Raw genomic sequence first — 20,987 nt, 5'->3', positions numbered from 1 at the left:
TTATACTATATCGCCAAAACTATCCGGAGCACTTACTTCTTTTTATTCGCCGTCAGAAGCCTCCCGCAACCCGCGCGTCTCTCTATCCAACTTTTTGTCTCCTAGAATTGTCCCTATCTCTCTGACTATGAGCCATGCGGGCAGGACGGCGACAGCCCACAGACCGAAGTTGAGATAGACATCTCCCACAGAAGCCATGATGCTGACGCTGCTCAAACCATACTGTATACTTCTAGTTAGCATCATCCACAACGCTGACAGAAGGAACAAGAAGAACGTACGCTGACAGTCTGAGCGGCAGACTCGGTCCCGCGCAACAAACCAGCAATCCGAATAACTTCTTCGTGGTCGTCCGCCAGATTGCCAGCGAGGAAAAAACTATTGATCATCATATTAGCAAATTTCCATTTCGGCCGAGGTTATGATAGGGTCCACGTACAGGAACATATAGTTGAGCTGAAAACCAGCAACCCAGAACAAAAACAGGGCAAAAGCCTTTCCAAAGCCGTCGTCGGTCCAGTCATAGACCGGATTTGTCTTCTGGAATTCTGTCGTTACGATCGATGCCCAGGTCCAGCACATCCCTTGCCAGGCGACGACAAAGACAAACGCAGACCGAGTCCTTGTTTTCAATGGAATCCTCTTGCTGTCAAGGAATGCACCGAGGAGGTTACCCGCGATCAGAGCAATTACACCTGATAGAAAAGAGCCAAGCGCTCTCGCCCGCACCGTGAACCACAATCCCTCATAGCTGAACATCACAGCCTCGGTGTAGACCGCCTGACAGATGAATGGGATGATGAGCAAGAATTTCCGGCTAATCCAAAGCTTCGACATCTGCTTGATCTCAAACCAGGGGGTATTCGTGACGTGAAGCTGAACGGGGATCCCATCCTTCCGCTGAACCCTAGATGGTCTGTTCAGGAGTAGTCCGGCAAATGGACCGATAGCCTGTAGCGCAATGAAGATGAGATAGACGGTGTATGATACACTGCCTTCTGTGCCACGTTTGGCATTGATACCCAGACTGATGATGCCACCCATGATTTGCCCTCCGACACGGAAACTGAGCCAAAATCCTAAGAAACGTCCCTGGTTGTATGGTTCTGGGTAAGCGAGCGCGATGGCCGCCTCAGCCATCCAGAAGATTCCAGCAGATATACCGCACAGCGCTGCGCCCAATATAACCAGCCATGTATCCCCAAATCGGTTGTTGGTGTAGAGCCCGGCCGCGTACGGCGCGTATCCCATTGTGCCCACAATCAATGTCCATTTGATTCCAATGAGACGGACGACGACACTTGATAGGAAACAAGATACTACCATCAGACCAAAGGTTAATGCGTTTGCCGCGTTGACCAGGTAGGGCTTCTCTTCTCCTCCTCCGCCGAGTGAGTTCATGGCGCCCCAGATGCCGGGGGCAAGGAAGTTGCATAGTCCGAGGATAAGAGCATTGTAGAAAGTTGAACGGTACCATTTTACTAACCTGTCAACCTTCTTATTCTCGGGCGTTTTCAATTGCCAACTTACCTTCTCGCCGTTCAGCGCCTGCACCATCTAAAGAAGAATCGCCATTCACCTCCTCATCACTTGGAGCGATGTCTTTTTCCGAGCTGGCCATATGGAAGTTTCTTTTGATTTTGGCACGATATGTATGTCAGATGCAGCACAAGTCTTATGTTTATTTCTCCAAAAAAAATAAAAGAACCCGGCAGCGCGGCTAGCCAATCTATATCATTAGCTGCTAGATGCTTTGACCTCACTCTAATCCATGACACGATATGGCAACATCGGCAGTTTGTGGGCTGCCTTCCCTGTTTTGGGCCCCTGACAATGATCGGCAAGATTCATCGTCAATTCTTAGAAGTTGTCGTCGTTCTTGACCGCGATTACGTGCTCGCACGAAGGCCCAGGCGGCCCGAGTCTTGCAAGTCGAATAGTCGGCGGATTATTTGGGAATCATTGTGTAGTTCCGCTTCATATACATTTTCCATAAACTCGATAGGCTGTGAGGCAGGGTGTTTGTTGGAGGAGCTGAGATGAATCTGGGGTTTGGCGTTGTTGACAATTGTGGTTCCACGTTAGGGCTTTAGTCTACGAAATTCACAAGCTACTTAATTATTAGAATCCAACGGCGATAACTTAAAAGGGTGAATATTCAGATTCTGAGAAAGATCACTCGAGAGATTCTATTTCCAGAATTCCTGGAAAAGTTGATCCGTCAATGCCACCGCGGCGTATACGTACTCATGGATCTACCCCAATGCTGCTGACCCAAATATGTCACACCAAGAATTACGTATAATAACACCTTTTGTTATTGCGGGATCTGAATATCTGCAATCAGATGCACTCGGGATTTGGTTGTTTTCAGTCAGGGTCGCGGCAGACTCGAGCCAGTAGCACCGAAGGTCTCGTCATCACAGCCCCGGATCACATCAATCCCGGTCAATGAGAGCCCCTTCACATTCGCTTTTCTGCTATTGCTGACACGTGTTATGCGAGCTGCTCCAAGTCAAATGCACATTAATAATCCTCAAGGTTTCTGATTATCAAGATTAGTGTCTTAATTCGGGTTTCGCATCCCATGTCCAGAGTATCTTCCTGTTTGGAGACACCATTCTCTCAGTAAGCTCCAGAGTAATCATCCAAGTAGTATCCCGCTTACGATAAGATTTGATCTACCGTTTCCTCTGCGAGTGTTCCAACGAGAATCATCATCACGCCATTCCGGCCCCGCCGTGAGCAATGAGAATCATCCTGACCACGCCCCAGACGCATCCGAAACTCTCAATTGCGCAACAGACAGATGATATGCCTCCATCTAGTCCAATTCCGCTAGACGCCGAGTGGAGGTGACCCAAACCCTACGTGCTTCAGCGAAGGATTGATATCACTGCCCGCCCGCCCTAGCCTGTGGCGAGCGCGCTTTGCCTTATTATTATTTCTCTCGCCCGAGAGGCTGTCCTGTTTGTAAGCCATCATAGATTATTGATATAGAAAGTGGTAAGGGCTTCTCTCTGTTGTGTTTGTGGTTGTATTATGGCTCTACTGGCCCCACGCATCATGTCGACAACAACTTCGACGTACCTTCAGCTCCAGGAGAAGCCTACGACTTTTCATCGTGGATTTATTACTACAGAGGAACAGTTAAATGTTTCTACGTCAAAACCAGAAGAGAAGGCTTCTGGGAGACAACTAGTCGAGACAAAGCAGAGGGTGTTGCTTCTGAAAGGAGTCCGCGAACGGTATACTTTGGTCAACGATCATGATATTCCCTCTGTCTCTAATCCAAGCGAGATCCTTGTCAAGGTATGGCAGCTATTCGTCATGCAGATTATCATGTTCTAATACTGGCTCCGCAGGTTCTTGCAATCGGTCTGAACCCGATTGACTGGAAGGCTCCGTACGCAATTCCCGGCCCCATTATCATTGCGATCTTTAGTTGCTAATCGAATACCTGCAGAGCATTCAACTTCGGCATACCTAGTTTGCCCTGGATTAACGGACGTGACCTGGCCGGGCAGGTGTTGCAAGTCCCTAGCGACAACTCACGTCTCCAGGTCGGCGACATTGTCCTTGTCCCCTCAACAGACTACAGAGACATTCGCAAAGCTGCGTTCCAAGAATATGCCATAACAACTCACTTCAATGCGGCGCGGATTCCATCCACGACGTCGATTCATGCCTCGGCCTCTGTAGGAGTTGCATTTGTCGCTGCAGCATTGGCCTTGGGTGTCTCTTTTGGAGTGGACTTCTCCACCATTTTACAGTCTCCTGGTCCTAATTTGGTCAATATCGTGACTCAGCTCGAGCGAAATGACATCCCAGAAGATATTCGAGATGAATGTTTCTCTTCTATTCGGGAAACTGAACGACTACAACGTGGCGATTGGCTCGCGATCTGGGGTGGTATGTTGATCCTCGTTAATGTGAAATCTAATTCCATGCTGACTGGTATTTTTTGAAGCATCAACAACAACTGGACTGGTTACTCTCCAGCTAGCCAAACTGGCTGGACTACGAGTTATCTGCATCGCAGACGCTGCGCGGTATGGCTCTAAGCTCCTCGCCGCCGGTGCCGATGTCCTAGTGGACCGGCAAAATCCTGATCGTGCCGTGGATATCATCCGCGGTGTGACTGACGGAAAACTGCGGTATGCAGTCGACATCGTGGGAAGAGACACCGCGACTCTACTTGAAAAGACCCTCGATCTCACCGGCCGTGCACATCTTCTGGGACTAACTGGTCTGCCCAAGGAGAGAGACGAGAGAATCCGCTATCACACCGTTCCCATTAAACTCTTCCATGAATCACCGGCGGTGGGCGAGAATCTGGTGTGTTGGCTGGAGAACTTACTGCAATCAACAACACTCACGTTGCCGGACATTGTTCAGGCCGACGGAGGACTGGAGGGCATCAATGCCGCTTTGGAGACGCTTCGGGCTGGCTCGGTGTCTGGCAAGAGGATTGTAATGGATCTGGGTTCTTCTCGTTCGTGATTTTTTTTTCACTCTCTATTTTTGTACATAGATCAGTTCGGCCTAGATGATCATGACCTTTCTGTGTTCTCAATATTGCCCCGGCATTGAATTCGCTAGGGTTATATACATCCCCCATCGGACCCCCGCATAAACCATCCAACGGCGCGCGGCGCATGCATCCAATTAGGGCTCGAGCGTGAGGCTATGTTACCCTGGGGTCGGTGTCTTTACGTCATGGCCTCTGCATGAATTCCAATTTACATTGACTATTATTAGCCGTATTGTGAATCTGATGAAGACCGACAACGACCTATGTACGGTCTCCATGCTATAAAATAAAAATTCTTCAACCTGAACCTATCAGTGGGCAAAAATAAGAATCATGCCCATGGTACCACCATATAGTCCTTGAGTCACTGACAGAGCCGCCACTAGCCGTTACTCCGCTGGAGTCCGACATCGGGGCCCCCCTGTTTGCCACCGCAGCCAATCAGGCGCCACGTATTCGCCGCTGACCGACCGAGATCGGGGCTGCCCCTCGACTGGCCGGACTGCGACATCGCGGTTGCTGCAGAATAAATTCCTCCTGTCTCTCCTGATTACTCGAGTCGCAACATTCCCCACTCCCCCAATTCTTCATTTTCACTATGCCTTCCGCAGAGACAAAGCCGAAGACCTTGTATGATAAGGTCTTCGACGCCCACGTCGTTAATGAGCAAGAAGATGGCACTGTTCTGCTCTATATCGGTATGCCACTCTTCGTATAGATCAACCCCCTGTCCCTGTCTAATCTGTTCCAGACCGGCATCTTGTGCACGAGGTGACCTCACCTGTAAGTACTCAACAAGACCTGTGTGCTTGTGACGAACGTATGCTCACTTTCTTTTTTCTCTAGCAAGCTTTTGAGGGTCTGAAGAACGCTAGCCGCAAGGTCCGCCGGCCGGACTGCACCTTGGTGACTGTTGATCATGTATGTGACACGCTCTATCGATCATAGACCATGGCTAATGCATTGCTGGCGTCCAACAGAACATCCCCACGTCGTCGCGGAAAAACTTCAAGAACGCCGAGCAATTCATCGAAGAGACTGACTCGCGTCTGCAATGCACAACCCTCGAGGAGAACGTCAAGGACTTCGGCCTGACCTACTTTGGCATGGGTGACAAGCGCCAGGGTATCGTTCACATCATTGGCCCCGAGCAGGGCTTCACCCTGCCCGGCACCACCGTCGTCTGCGGAGACAGTCACACCTCGACACACGGTGCTTTCGGCTCCCTTGCCTTCGGTATCGGTACCAGTGAGGTCGAGCACGTCCTCGCGACCCAGACCCTCATCACCCGCCGCAGCAAGAACATGCGCATCCAGGTCGACGGTCAGCTTCCGCCCGGCGTCACCAGCAAGGATGTCGTCCTCCACATTATCGGTGTCATTGGAACAGCCGGTGGCACTGGTGCCGTTATTGAGTTCTGTGGATCCGTTATCCGCGGCCTGAGCATGGAGGCGCGTATGTCCATGTGTAACATGTCAATCGAGGCTGGTGCGCGTGCAGGCATGATTGCGCCAGACGAGACCACCTTCGAGTACCTCAAGGGCCGTCCCCTTGCTCCCAAGTACGACAGCGCCGAGTGGAAGAAGGCTGTCAACTACTGGTCCAGCTTGAAGTCCGATGCCGATGCTGTGTACGATACCAACGTCGTCCTGGACGGCAAGGACATCATTCCCACGATCTCCTGGGGTACCTCCCCCCAAGATGTTATCCCTATCACTGGTGTTGTTCCTGGTCCCGATGATTTCCAGGATGAGAACCGCAAGGCTTCGTGCAAGCGCGCTCTCGAGTATATGGGTCTCACCGCGGGAACCCCTATGAAGGAGGTCGTCGTTGACAAGGTCTTCATTGGATCATGCACCAACGCCCGTATTGAGGATCTGCGTGCTGCCGCCAAGGTGGTCAATGGCCGCAAGGTTGCTTCCAACATCAAGCTTGCCATGATTGTGCCCGGATCGGGTCTGGTCAAGGCGCAAGCTGAGTCTGAGGGTCTAGACCAGATTTTCACTAACGCTGGCTTCGAGTGGCGCGAGGCTGGCTGCTCCATGTGCCTGGGAATGAACCCGGATATCCTCCAGCCCCAAGAGCGCTGCGCCAGTACCTCTAACCGCAACTTCGAGGGTCGCCAGGGTGCCGGTGGCCGTACTCACCTCATGTCGCCCGCCATGGCTGCGACCGCTGCCATCGTCGGTAAGCTGGCCGATGTCCGCGAGCACGTCTCTGCTAGCCCCGTTGCTGCCAAGGCCGAGCCCAAGGTCGATGTCCAGCAGGACTATGACTCCCCTGAAACCGAGGACGAACTCGACCGCGTCCTTGACCTGCCGGCCGACAACGAGCCTCACACCAACACCTCGGTTGGCAGCAGTGCCGGTCTGCCCAAGTTTACCACTCTGAAGGGTATCGCTGCGCCGATGGACCGCGCCAACGTCGACACCGACGCCATCATCCCCAAGCAGTTCCTCAAGACCATCAAGCGCACTGGTCTGGGCTCGGCTGCCTTCCACGAGCTCCGCTACACCAACGGCCAGGAGAACCCAGACTTCATTCTTAACCAGGGCGTCTACCGCAACGCTAAGATTCTGGTCGTGACGGGCCCCAACTTCGGCTGCGGCAGCTCGCGTGAGCACGCCCCCTGGGCTCTGCTGGACTTCGGCATCAAGTGTATCATTGCCCCGTCCTTCGCCGACATCTTCTTCAACAACACCTTCAAGAACGGCATGCTTCCCGTTGTCATCTCCGACGAAGCTGCCTTGCAGAAGGTCGCCGCTGAGGCCCGTGCCGGCCGCGAAGTCGAGGTCGACCTTGTCAACCAAGAGATCAAGGATGCCCAGGGCAACAAGATTGTTGGCTTTGATGTCGAGAGCTTCCGTAAGCACTGCCTCATCAACGGCCTGGATGACATCGGTATTACCCTTCAAATGGAAGGAAAGATCCGTTCTTTCGAGACTAAGCGCAGCCTTGAGACTCCCTGGCTCGATGGCAGCGGCTACCTCAAGCGTGGCAACCGCGGTGCCACCATGGTTGAGGCAGCTCCCGTCCCCAAGACCAATCGGGGTGACGTGAAGAACGAGCCTCTCGAGTGGTAAAGTTGTCTTGACTACTCTATGGAGGATGATGAGCTTGGATATAAATCTGGTAATTCGCTATCCTAGTCCTGGGCTGTGCTTCAAAAAACATTATTCCCCGCCATGTCTTGTTCCATGCTCCGTGTTTCTCGGGCTGTTTCCTTTTGCTTCTTCGGATAGTCTACGAATTTTCTTAGGAATGAATTATGAGTTTAAATCACCAGCTGAAGAACTTTGTTCTTTTTCCCTGATGTAGAGAGTGAGAGTTGTGAACGATCCTCAGGACTTTCTCACTTCGATCTGTTCACCGATGTCCTTCCATTAGGCACTTGATCAATAGCGACAAACTAGAATACCCAGGAAATTGACACATGAAATAGACGTATAAAAGGACGTATAAAAGGAGCGTAAAGGTCTGAGTATAAAGCCTTGTCACGAATACCGTATACTGTTTGACCGACATCAAGCACCGGGTATATAGCTTATGGCTTAGAGAGTTGTTCTCTTCGGAAGAAGAGAAGGAAACCGCCGCTAGAACTATCAGTTAGAAAAGAAATGCTAATATATATATCGCACCCAGAGCAACTTGCCAGATTGAAAGTTGGAGCATCAATGCAATCCAGAACCAAGCATTTCCCAATGCGCTTGCCCCGCCCGTGATATCCGGAGATACAGGGCCAGGCCCAATATTATTTGGTGCGAAAGAGCGGGCACAGATGGTGGCAATGGAGCCCAAGATCTGCGATACTAGCAAAGTGAAGCAGATATGCATGCGCGTCAGTGTTTGCAATAGGATCATACCAAAGCCCAGACCCTGTAGTGCGTCCAAGACACCAAGCCATAGCCACAAGCTGCGCGACACTAGAGCCCCTGATGTATATCCACCTGCCCAGGGAAGGAAGAGGCCTGATCCAGACGTTCCCCACCAGATTTGTGCCCAGCGTGGCGCGCCGAGGCCACAAGCGATGACGGGGAGAATCCAGCTGTGTGATCTGGATAAATACGCTATGAATAGAAGCACTCCTATCCAGACGACACCGAAGAAGCCAATACAGAGAAGCAGGATCTGCCATGGTTTGGCATGGTTGGAGATCCAGAGGACTATAGCATGAACGGATTAGCTCAGATGTGTCCTTGTGAAAGAGAAAATACTTACAGTTCCAGTTCCGGCCATAAGGGGCGCCCAAAAAGAAGTTCTGAAGAATGACCACAACCCAGTTCCACAGCACGATCTTGCGTCGGAAAACAGACTTGTAGAAGGAAGGAACTTCGCCCGGGGTCTGTCGGTAGTAATCTGGAAGACCGAAGAAGACTATCAAGCCTATAGACCAGAGGAAAACCGTGATCGGTGTGCAAATAGCCCTGTGATATTTGTGTCAGCATTATAATTAACGTTCATAGAAGGTGACAAACGTACGTCATTCTCCAAGTGTTAGTGATATTGCCCTGGATATTTGACACACCAGCTGCGGAGGCTTTGGTCAAAGTTGATCCCCAATACCACAGCGCAATAACATAGGCTTGTTGCGTGCCCTGAATCAGACAAGCGCGGAACACCCATTTCTTGACCGGCGCACCGCTCTCGTCACCGAAATTAAGAGAAAAGAAAACAGAGCCGCTTGACGAGGCTGCAGCATATACGGCGCTTCCCACGTTCTGGATCCAGCCGCGTGCGAATGAGTTGGGCTCAAAATGAGCCACGCCGATAATCAGAAACGCGAGTCCGTACAGGAACCATGGGACTGTGAGAACAAGCACCGACTTGCAGAAGCGGAAGAAGAGCCACCAGAGACATGAAGTGACCAGATACACTGTCGCGATTCCGTACAGTTTCTCGGCTGACTGTCCCACCTCACCGGTGAGCAGTGTAACTTGATAAGAGTTCGCGGCGATGATCTGCCCTAGACCAAGGAAGAGGGAGTAGACAGGCCAGTCGCCGATACGCATCTGCATCCACTTCTTTAGTCCAGTAGGTGGAACATAGTCGTCTCCAAGCTGGAATTCGTCTGCACCATCTTCTTTGCGCCCTGGAACTTCGCTATCGTGGGAAGTTGAATCGTCGTTAGTGATGGATTCTGGAGGAGAGGTGCCAGTTCTGCCAAATAGCATGGAAGGGGCTGGTGATTGATTGCGACCCAGACGAGCGTCTCTGAATCGGTCGAACCATTTCCTTTCACTTTTTTCGAGGTATTGCTCAATGCATAGTTGAGTATCAGAGTTGGAGCCGCTGAGTTCCTCAAGCTTCTTTTCGAATACTCGGTAATACTCGCCATTGCTGTCAGTAAAGAAAGGGTCCACCTTCTGAAGTTTGTAGTCTTTTTTGTCTCCAACAACTGAGTCAACTGACAGAACGGATGTGCCGCTTAGACGGCTTCCTGGTTCTGCCCAAGGTCGTGAAAGAGGGAGAAGTGTATCCTCACTCTCTACTGTGCTGGGGGCGGTCGAACTCGAGGGTGTACCAATTGACCGGGCTAGAAGAGATCCCTGGCTTGAGTGTCGAGTAGAGAGAGCTTCTTGGTTGAAAGGAATGCTGGAAGATTGAGCATCTTGCGGCGAGGGAGCCGAATCAGTGATGGGATACTCATCTTCCCCGTAGATTGTCGAAAACATTTCGTCATCGCTATCGTCTTCTGCCTGTGGAAAAGTTCCTCTGTTCTTGTCATCGGTCTCAACCGCAGCACCCTTCCGAACATCTCGTCGGCCGCGACCACCAAATGCAAGTTCGCGGCTCAACCCTGATTTTGGACGTCCATCCGCGCCAGGACTTGGATCCCGACTGTAAACCACAGAGCCTCTTTGAAGCGATGAGATAGTCCCATTATGATGAGGGGATTGAGGCGAAGGATTAATCGGTCCACCCGACAAGCCAGTCCTTGGAGATTCGGACTGGGGAGTCATCATGCCATAGATAGCATTATATGCAGAGGAAGAAACCATGTTCTGACTTTGGGTCTTCGCGCTCTCTTTATGATGGATGCGAAGAGCAGTGGATTGTAGAATCTCCAGATCTTCAACCCACTGGGCAACAGGAAAGCGTTGTTTAGCTGATCTAGCTCGCATCATAGCTCTCACCTCCGGCTTGGAATTCAGGGCACTGTCGATGGCCAGCCTGAATTGCTTCAGAAGATGCGAAGTTGTCGTCGACTCAACAGTATACCACCAACCAGGCATTTGACCAAGACCACCAACTCGAGCACCAATTCCGAGAGCACCCTTCCGGCCGAATTCAACGGCAACAAGGCCGAATGGCTCGTCTCGTGAAGGGATCAATGCGAATTCTGCACCCGAGAAAACGAACGGTGGCAACACAGTGAATTGAGGCTTCGAGAATACACGCCCAGGATAGAGCTTCATCATCCGATCCATTTTCAAGGCAGCGAATTTTCCATACAAATCAATGAGCGGTCCAATGCAAATGAGCTGGACACTTGGCCGAGATTCCAGAACAGCGGGCATGACATCGGCGATGAGGTCGATCCCCTTCTGCATGGACCACCGTCCAACGAAGACAAGTAGATCGGCATTTGGGATCTGCTCAAGCCCGGCCCATTGCTGGGCTTGTCGTCTGAATTTTGCACGACTTGTCTCGTATTCATTGTCGACGTTGATATCGCTCTCTTTTGGTAGCTTCTTGTTCCATTCACCGGTATCCGAGGGATCAGGGTTTGGCAGAACTCCCACTTTCTTCAGACCCCAGAAGATTGGATAGCGTGCATATGACCGTTTCCCATACTTCTTCGATACACCGACCGCGCCAAACCCCTGCTGGTGAAGACGGAGGTAGCTTGCACCTGCATGAAGGAGATTGAAGACTTCGCCGAATTGCACATAGCGAGTGACAATCTCTAGGTCGAGATTGAAGACAGATGCTACTTCGGTCTTCTCTTTCTGTGTCCGCATTGGCCATAGCCCTTGAAACTCGGCATTGTGAAGCGATAGGCAGATGGGGATGGTTTCGGGAAGCAGGTAAAGAGGAGCAAGCGAACCGTGGTAATCATTGACGTGATAGAGGTCAGCAGGGAACCGCTTCATGGCCTGCGCAATGCACTGGTTCCAAGCAGAGTAGTAAATGGCGCTGTCGAGATCATCCATGCGGGCAGGATAGGGCTCCAGCGAGGTCTGCTGACGGAAAACCGGGGCGTCGAGAAGAATATAGGTGATGTTTCTCAAGATGTGGTACTGGATTTTGACCTCGTATTGGTTGCCCAAGATCATGGCAAACATTGATTCGGCGGGCTTGTCAATGGGGTATTCCACATCACCCACACAGGGAATGACCCAGATGAGATCTTGGTGGCCGAGTTGTTTACCCATCAGCTGAGCCATGACACCGAGGCCACCGATCTTAATCCTGATGCCCCAATCGTCAAGGTCGTACTCTATAGTTGCAATGAGAACCTTTCGTCGGCGCGATTCTCGATTGCCAAAGGCAGAACTGCTCTGAAGAAACCGGGACTTGTTCATGAGGCGCAGGAAAGGATTCATAGAGTGGCCATCTTCCAGATGGTGCACCTTGAACCTATCCAGAAAATCCACTGAAATAAGTGTTTTCTTCTCATTAACCCCAACCTGATTGAACTTGATCCTGTAGAAAGTCTTCATGAACACATAGGCAACACTCGTCGCAGTTACCACGGGAACAATCCAAAGTAGGGAAAATAGAGCCATTTGGACATGTTTTGATCCGCTCGGCACAAGCTTATATCGCAAAGTTCCATCGTCAATGTAGATAGTCCAGGCTAGGTGCGGACTGGGCGGATGTTCGGTGATATTGATGCTGGTAACGCTGAGGGATGATGGAGGCAGACGATCCAAAACGGAATCCCCGTCCGAATCACCATATATATAACTCTGGTCCGGTTGGCCATTCAGGTTGATGCCCCACACATTGAGCTGGCCCTGGGCAGGCCATTCAGCCATGAAGCGGTAGATCCAGGTGCCATTTTCGTCCTGCTTTACCACGTTGTCCAAGCCGGAATCATAGCCGTATTCGTTGAACGGGCCATTGAAATAGAGGTGAGGCCAGCGTCGCTGGATAGATGGATTCCATCCGGCGCCATCACCCTCTTGGACGTAAGCACTGCTGCCAGTCAATCGGCTCCAGTATTCGACTCGAACGTGTTTACCTTTCCATCGTTGTTCCTTAGTCCCTGACCAAGGCAGCTCCTTGATGGTTGCATGTCCTCCTTGGTACGGTTTCCAGTCGCTGAAGGTACTACCGAAGTTTGTCGAGTAACGGTACTTGTCGGCACCCGCGGCGTGCTGTTCAATGTAAAGTTCTCCATTCTCATATTGATGAAGGAGACTGGTTGAGTAGTTTGCCGCTGTGAAAATCATAGGATTGTCTTGCTGTCCGATTCGGATCAAGAAATGATCAATGGCGTCGGTTGTTCTTCCATCGACACTAGTTGCGTTACTGACGGTCAATCGATGGATTCCATTGTACACCCGGTTCAGAGTCGCCATCCAAACCCATGTAGATGGAAGTTGTCCGGTCAAGATCGTCTTCTCCACGGCGACATTGCCGCACTTGATACTATCCAAATTAATGGAAGGCATTTTCCCAAGCTCAGTTGAGGATTCAATCGAAATGGACTGGGTTACTGAAGTGCAATTCATCTCTGTTGAGAAATATAGACCAATTTTCAAATCCTCGCTCATACCAGGCCGAACTTTTGAAAGCACTGGAACATCATGGCCTGGGGTATACTTGGTGATCATAGGCCGAGGAAGTCGGAATTCCTTTTTCGGAACATATGCCCTGAACTCATACGGATGGAGAGTTAAACTGTCAAGGCAGCCATTCCATTTTGTGGATCCATTCAGATACAGTTTAGTTGAACTGTCCTTGAGTGTGAGCTCATCATGGGGATAAAAGAGATTCTTGACGGTTGTATTAGTACCGAATGGAGCAACCAATGCATGATTTTGATCCGAACAATCGAAGGTATATGTCACCGTACGGTTGTCATTCTGGTAGAGCAGCCATACTGTTTGGTTGCCTTGTTTGCCCAAGTCTTGCACTTCGTAGTAAGGACTGCGCAAAACCGACCACATGCCGGTCTCGGTGAGAGTACCATTGGAACCAGGGTAGTAGACGTCGTGCGTTTGATTTGACAGCAACTGTATCCACAATCCGTCATTTAGTGCGGGATACTCCTGTCGCATCTGGTACATATGCTTGATGATGTTCCGAAGCGGGTGAGCTGGATTGCGATGATCATAAGTGGCAGCCGCATCGTGGCACCCCAGTCGGCCGGATTCGATGGGCCATTCAAAATATTGAGTTGAGTTCAAGTTAAAGCAACCATGAGTTTTCCAAGCCGTCGCTGGAGACATGGCTTGACGGCCGTAGATGTAGTTGGAAGCGGTCGCATCCAGAATATAGAACGCCTGCTCCTCTCCCCAAAGTAGAAGAGGGATACCAGGCATATGCAACGTTGTGATAAAAAGGCCTAGAAGCTGTCTCTGAACACCGAATTCAACAGTTGGCCAGCGGAACACATCCTGGTTTGTCGCTCCATACATGTGGCGTGGATCAAGTTTGCCGGTGTTAGCATTAAGTAGATCATTTGTGAGCACCATCTCATACCATGCTTCGGTCCAGTTTACTGGAAGGTCGTAACCAGCGGCCAGATTGCCATCCATTCCCAGAAAACGAGTCAGAGACCGATACACCGAGTAGTGGAAAGCGGCTCCGTCGATCGCTTGTTGACCTGGATGTCGGATATAGGTGGACTTGGAGGTGTTTGTTAGCTTGAATGCTTCTTCAAGCGTCTCTGGCTGCATGTCTGGCTGTCGGCCACGACCAAGAAAAACTGAACCAAGAGTATTTCCAACAGTAATTTCTCCAGGAATGAAGAAGTTATTTTTGCCAACTTGGCGAGCACACTCCCGATATGCACTAGAAATGTCGCTCAAAGCATCCACGGTGGCTTGAGTTGCCTTGTCATAGCGGAAGCCATCAATGTCCAAGGAATTAATTATCATGCACGAGTGACGGATGAGCCTGTCTCTGACACTGGGTATCCATTCGCGAAGACGATCCTGCACAGATGCAAATTTTGCCAGCTCACGCTCCCAGTCAGGGAAGATGCCAAAGGCTTCAATGTCACCATACTGGTCAAAATCACTATTATAACAGCCTTTCAGCTCTTCAGTGACATACTCCTCTACCGGATACCCAGTCTGGTTCCAGAACCGAGGGTAGTCACAGGTTTCGTTGTAGCTATTGCCAAAATGGAAGTCAGCATAGCGACGATCCGACTTCCATTGGGCTTTGTGCTCTTTGACAGTAAATGGAGTAGTCGTGTTGAGATAGCCGTCAAAGCCAATGAGATCTCCCAACCTGAATTCTGATCAATATACTGATTTTAAGCAAAAGGAGAAAGTTTTTCTAGGCAACTTACGTAGCCACAGTATTGTCAAATATGACATACATTCCACGTGAGTGGATCTCAATAATGGCATCTCTCCATACTTGAATGGTACCATAATGCTGGTCGAGCAAGGTGGTGTCAAGAGCGGAATACCCGTCTGAGCCCCATGGTTGGTTCATAAGCACCAATCCTGCAAGGTATATACCCTAAAGAGGATTATCAGCAATCATCATATTGAGCTCCAGATCACGTCTCAGAACTGACTTTGATACCCATGCCTTGCAGGTAATCTAAGGTGTCAACCAAACCGACCACGTCTCCACCATGACGCATTTGGTTCGAATTGAGGTCATGCTCAAAGAGCGTTTTATTTATATTGTCGTTTGTTGGATCCCCATTGACAAATCGATCCAGGAACAAGGTGTAGATAGGGAAGCGCCAATTTTCCGGAGATGGGAAATAGGTGTGGTTCGGCCACGCTCCCCAATATTCTGCAGGGTTCGTGGCTGTTTTGTTCTCATTGATATTGTAGGCAACCAGAGACTCGTCGTAAGGCCAGCATGTTACTGTCACCGCGCAGAGTAAAAGTAAACCACCCGCATATTCCCAATGCATTGTCACCAATCACTATCTCTGGCCGCCTGTAGTATTCAGGTTCGCAGCATATGTTGCGAGCTGATAGCGGAAGACAAACAGGAATGGAGAAGGAGAATATTCTCAAAAGATCCAAGCAATTTTAATAGCCTCGAGCCTGTATATTATCAGCAAGAGTTTCCTCTGCGTGAGGGTCTGTGAGGAAATGCGAGGATACGAGTGTCAGTGAGACAAGGGACAGAGATGCATAACAGGTAGAAGTGGGAAACAGAAGATCAAACAAGAAAAGCAATGACTAGGTACACGTACGAAATGGTTTTCCAGAAATATAACTGACGATATGGAAGGGCGTAAACGAGGAACATCAGGCATCTCTAGCCAAAGTGATCCTGTCCAAAATTTCTCCAGTTCCAGCAGTCCTCGTGGATCAAAAGCAAAATCGGGGATAGTATAGGAAAATGCAATTCGAAGATATATGAAACTGTAGAATAAAGAACAATGCTTGAGAAACAGTGAAGAAACAACCCCAGCTGAGGCTGGATACCACAGCATGCTTTAACAAAGACTTTGAAAATGTTCCTTCTCCATTTCTTCACATCAAATAAATTGTGCGGGATCATACTTCGCTTTTTTCGAGTTCACAAATTTTGTGATTGGACTCCTCTGAGACCGGAATGAACGTTCTCGCTGACATCCCGGTCAATGCATTCTATTTTCAGTGGCCTCGGCGTTCAGACAGTGTTATCTCCCACTGTCTTACAGCACATCTTCCTCGGTTCGTGCATCGCTAACATCTGTAGCTCCGCATTAATGGCGGCCACTGTGGAATAATTGTGGCTTGTCAATGTCTACAAGAATACATGCAACAATTGTAAGACAGACTACTGTGATACTCGACCATGGATGGCAATAGGCGATGTAAATATAGAGAAAATATACATCAATGATATTATATCAGTCCAATTCAAACGCTAACTGTCAATGAACTTAAACGGCTTTACGTACAGGCCTGATTGAAATACAAATTTGTAACAGGTTTAAGCTATAAGGCTCTTCGCACCGATTCGATCTTCTACAGTGGGTCCAAATGTGCTGTTTGCCAACGATATTTGCCACCTGCATCTTAAAGCATTCCCACATTTCCGTGAATTTTTACAATGCCTGCAAATGTACATGTATTTTTCTTCCTGATTTGGGACGCGGTTACATGATAGGCATTGCCTTCTCGCCTGGTCGTGCATCGACATAGTGGGAGATATAGAGTACATATACAAGGCCCGTGCTCATCTGTACTCGGAATGTGGTGACTCTGGCCGGAGAACTGTAGCACATTGTACCTAATCATTGCTCATGAGACTTCATCTTGGACGAGGAGGCCCGGTAATAGAAGTATCTACCAATAATCATTGTGCGTGCTCCATTGCCCATTGACATGGCTGTTATGATAAGTGCAAAGAGAAACTACCGGCAATGAAAAAAACAGCAACTGTGAGACTTACAGGCACCGGAATGGTCGGCAGATGAGCAGGCAATTTTCATCTGGCCTATCCTGCGTGTCCGCAGCATCTCGGCCCTGCAAGACATTGAGGACGGTTTATTGGTGTAGCGGGCTTGTGTTCAATTCCAAGTCTTCCTATTCCTCGATTTTGCAAGACACGCTTTTCAGATATAATAGGGCGGCCGGATTCTCTGAAGAGTATGAAGTATTAGCGGGATCGAGCTTGCTCAGAGCTCTCACCCGTGGATGGAAGGAAGCTCGTTTCTAGTCTTGAAAAGCAATCTCTAGGTGAAGCTATAGATAATTTCTATTACGCATTTTGAATTTGTTGCCATCTGTACCCCGGATATGCTAGTGTTGCGCTAGGCGCCACCCACCATCACTGCTATAAATACACAGAAAAGATTTGCAATAGGCCTAACGGGCATTATAGCGTCTTTTATAAGCGGTACCCGTATGTCGAGGAACCCTGTTGAGGATTTGTGGTGTAGCGTGTTGTGTTCTGGTCATCTTGAAGGATTTGATGGACAAAACGAGAATAATTAAGAGATCAGTAGTGTCTCGCCGGGTTCTCGAATTTCTTGAACTATCGGTGCCTATGTCCTCTGCTATTGGCCACGAGTAGCCCATATTAAGATGGATTGCCGCTTTTAAAGATTGCGTTGAGCAGAGAGCGAGATATCGGCCGCAGCATATCAAGTACAGAGCATTATGCCAGTCAAAGACTAGACCCTTAGCTAATAATAACAACACTAGAGCTCATGGAAAGTGGACTTAGTAGCAAGCAATGCCCTAGCACCAAATTGACGAATAGAGCAATGTACCGAAGATGAACAGGTGGTATAACAACTTACTTCTGAGGGATTCCTCGCCCTTGTCAAATCGGACACCCTGGAGCCCAGATGCAAGGACGGCATCCCCTGGACAAGCTTGCCTTGAAGGTCAAATGAAACCTGAAGCCCTATCACCGGGTCTTGACAAATCACTTATTACTTTGACTCGATATTTCTAAGTCTTACACACCCCTGATCAAGTGGTATTTCACGGGGACTGGAATGCCTGTTCAATTCAGCAGGGGTTCAGAGAATTTGACAACCTCCAGAGAACAAATACTCCTGGCTACACGGTACAGTGTTGGATATGGGCCGTAAAGATAGGACGCAAATCATCTAACCGAATCACTATACTTTCGCACCATGAACAAGAAATATTCCAATATTGTAAGAATCACGCCTAGTTATTATTTAATAACCAATTAGAAATTTACATTTAAAGGGATTTGGTAGTGTCAAAAGTGGTCGTAGAAGGTTTCTTGCTCCGGAGTTGTAGAAATATCTTTGACACATGCGAAAGTAGGTGCATCTCTACAACTCGACTGAATTACTATAAGATTTAATTATTTTAGCTGCATACGAAATTGGTTTGAGAAGCCAGGAGAAAACTCGTAGGCGTCAAAGAGGTTTTCAAAACTATCCGCCTGAAAATATCGCAAGCGTTAGGAAAAGCCGTCGCTTCCTTAGATAGCCCCTTTTTTTCTTGTATTACCTATGGTGGTGAGACTCAGGGGAAGTAGGGCTGTTCACGATATGCGATCTCGACGATATTATCGTGCGATAAATTATCGCAGAAATTTTAGTCTAACGATACGATATACGATAATGAAAATCCTAACGATATCGTATCGTGAACAGCTTTAAGGGGAATTCGGAGCGCCACGGCAGAAACCCGAGAAGGAACGAGATCACTCAGTCAATACATCTCACTCCGCTCGATTCCTCTCCTTCATGATCTCCCAAAAGGGAAATCCTATCTATCTAGGGCGGTGGGCGCTGACACCTCAGGCACCCACCACATCAAGTATAAACCGACCAGGATTTGAATCCCCATTCCAGAAATGCATCAACAAAAACCTTTACTCTTTGAGCTCCCACCGCCCACTTTCAATATAATCTTTGATTCTGACATTCTCCCTAATATTCTTCCAAAGTGCCCACATTCGTGGATATTTCTCTTCAGTGATAGAGCCGGGGGGAGACGGAATCCACTTGGTTATGAAACGATTCACCCAGGTGAAGGCGTAAATGTCGGGCAATGAGGGCTAGAGATAGATCAGTACCCAAGAAATTTTACAAGGCGAATCGTAACCAACCTCTTTCCCTCCGTAAAATAGACCCCTACTTGCCAGTATATTCTCGTGTGCCTCAAGGAACTTAGGAAACAAATCCCAGAACTCTGCAGCGCCGCGCTTCTTTGAATCCTCATTGCTTGCCCGCCACACTTTCCACATGAACATGGCTATCATATCACTCCAAGCTGCATGATACATGTCTAGCACGGCTGCTTCTACCGGGCTTGAACCGAGGAGTCCGAGATCTGCAGCGAGGAAACGCTCCATGGTGTGACTTTCGGAAATGGATTCCTATGTTGTTGCGATCAGTAGTTGCTCGCTCAGTATCATGAGCCAAACTAATGTACCCATTCGCCGGTATTCTTCTGGACATGCAGAACCGGTAATTGTCCAAGCGGAGTTGATCCCTTTTCTTTATCCCAGTCCTACCGTGCCATGTTAGATGCACAATGGCCGTAATTAAATATAAATACAATACTCGCCTTAGGGAACACGTTCTCGTACTCCGCTCCACTGATCTCAAGGATCAACCGGGTTGTCTCGGCGAGACCCTGCTGGCGGCGGTTGTAAACTCGGTATTTGGCCATTTTGTGGTAAGATGAATAAGGAAGTGTCTTGCTCTGAGGAGGAAGAATGTAATTGCATTGGATGTGCTGCCGTACTTATAGTCAGAAACAGCGTATAGGCCCATGAAGCTGTCATCAGGGATTTAATCCCTGCCAAGGTCGTATTCAAAACGGGGCTTAGCTTCGTGTTCATCCCGAGTTGTCCTCGCTTGGATGGTCTGAAGTGCGCCTCAATCTAAACGCTTTCCAGTCGATATTATTGACACGATCGATTATTTAGGTTTCTTTCCCTTCGCTCTCGAAATTTATATAGATAAGGAGGGCTCTTTGAGAAGGTCTATAAAAATCATAATGGTAATAATATAGGTTGCATGGAAGGAAAATGACTCCATAATTCGAAACTAAAGGACACTGAGTAAATCCAGCGCCGACTTCTGCCATATCCTTCCGCCGCCAGCCGCAATGCAATTTTCATCACTCCGGCCGCTCGTCCAGAGGTGGAAGCACAATAGGCCTATGAAATTTCAACATCGCCAGACGAGGATGAACGGAGAGATCAGATCAGAAACGCGGTGGAATTCTAGTGGTTTTAGTTCTATATTATTACCGCTTGTTGGGCAGCAAACAAAAGCAAACCTTTATTGGAAAATCACCAAGCAAATCGCCGCAAGTTGGCTGTTCGAGGAGTGGGCCACTTTTGGGGTACCCCGTTTGTTGCACTGTATGGATGAAGGTTCTACACGGTTCTATGGACTATTACTGTATTAGAAAAATGACTCATCGATTGTTGCAAGATAATATGGTACAGTTCAGCGGGGACTATGGGGGCAGTGGTCTAAAATTAGACTAAGACATCTTAGATTAGGGTTTGGGAATTAATTTGTGAGAGTGTGGTGGGAAATTTGATTTGAAAATTCTCGACAGGGGTACGTATTAGAATAAGTTCCCTGGAAAAGGTCAATCGGCCCCAGGAGCCGGCGAAGCTCCCGGTGAAGCTTCCGGACACGATGATGCTTGCTCCTGGGAGCTATAGCCACGTCTCTCAGAGCACTCGTAGCTCCCAGGTATAAAGAGCATGATCCGGGAGACGGAGCAGGCATTGCCATTATCGGTTCCAACCTTGAAAGCAGTTAGTTCTGGCGTCATCTTCACACGACCTCACATGCTATTTGTAGAGGGAATAATAGCGGGGATACAAGAGATTCACGTAGGGAGATTGGTGATCG

General features: G+C 49.0%; 5 protein-coding genes across 5 annotated transcripts; 2 read left to right on the top strand and 3 right to left on the bottom strand.

The window, feature by feature from the left end:
• Positions 1 to 42: 42 nt before the first annotated feature.
• N7510_009779 (DUF895 domain membrane protein) lies at positions 43 to 1,621 on the bottom strand (the record flags this gene model as incomplete). The annotated part of the gene is made up of 4 exons (XM_056981704.1): positions 43 to 222; positions 282 to 378; positions 440 to 1,481; positions 1,531 to 1,621. 4 exons carry the CDS (start codon positions 1,619 to 1,621, stop codon positions 43 to 45), a joined length of 1,410 nt encoding a protein of 469 aa, XP_056829540.1.
• A 1,445-nt stretch (positions 1,622 to 3,066) lies between these two features.
• On the top strand, positions 3,067 to 4,503 carry N7510_009778 (zinc-binding alcohol dehydrogenase family protein; the record flags this gene model as incomplete). The annotated part of the gene is made up of 4 exons (XM_056981703.1): positions 3,067 to 3,312; positions 3,366 to 3,406; positions 3,467 to 3,912; positions 3,971 to 4,503. 4 exons carry the CDS (start codon positions 3,067 to 3,069, stop codon positions 4,501 to 4,503), a joined length of 1,266 nt encoding a protein of 421 aa, XP_056829539.1.
• A 629-nt stretch (positions 4,504 to 5,132) lies between these two features.
• Positions 5,133 to 7,617, top strand: luA (3-isopropylmalate dehydratase LEU1; the record flags this gene model as incomplete). Its single annotated transcript, XM_056981702.1, has 4 exons — positions 5,133 to 5,232; positions 5,286 to 5,317; positions 5,381 to 5,455; positions 5,515 to 7,617. The coding sequence occupies 4 exons, from the start codon at positions 5,133 to 5,135 to the stop codon at positions 7,615 to 7,617; spliced, it is 2,310 nt and encodes a 769-aa protein (XP_056829538.1).
• A 523-nt stretch (positions 7,618 to 8,140) lies between these two features.
• ags2 (alpha-1,3-glucan synthase Ags2) lies at positions 8,141 to 15,590 on the bottom strand (the record flags this gene model as incomplete). The annotated part of the gene is made up of 5 exons (XM_056981701.1): positions 8,141 to 8,697; positions 8,753 to 8,958; positions 9,014 to 14,944; positions 15,006 to 15,181; positions 15,240 to 15,590. The coding sequence occupies 5 exons, from the start codon at positions 15,588 to 15,590 to the stop codon at positions 8,141 to 8,143; spliced, it is 7,221 nt and encodes a 2,406-aa protein (XP_056829537.1).
• Positions 15,591 to 18,979: 3,389 nt separating this feature from the next.
• Positions 18,980 to 19,782, bottom strand: N7510_009775 (uncharacterized protein; the record flags this gene model as incomplete). Its single annotated transcript, XM_056981700.1, has 4 exons — positions 18,980 to 19,165; positions 19,217 to 19,486; positions 19,543 to 19,620; positions 19,669 to 19,782. 4 exons carry the CDS (start codon positions 19,780 to 19,782, stop codon positions 18,980 to 18,982), a joined length of 648 nt encoding a protein of 215 aa, XP_056829536.1.
• Between the last annotated feature and the right edge of the window lie 1,205 nt (positions 19,783 to 20,987).

The sequence above is a fragment of the Penicillium lagena genome (genome assembly GCF_028827675.1).
Source record: "Penicillium lagena strain IBT 129212 chromosome Unknown utg000007l_segment0_segment0, whole genome shotgun sequence".
Classification (NCBI taxonomy): Eukaryota; Fungi; Ascomycota; class Eurotiomycetes; order Eurotiales; family Aspergillaceae; genus Penicillium; species Penicillium lagena.
This window is presented reverse-complemented; position numbering and strand designations above follow the sequence as displayed.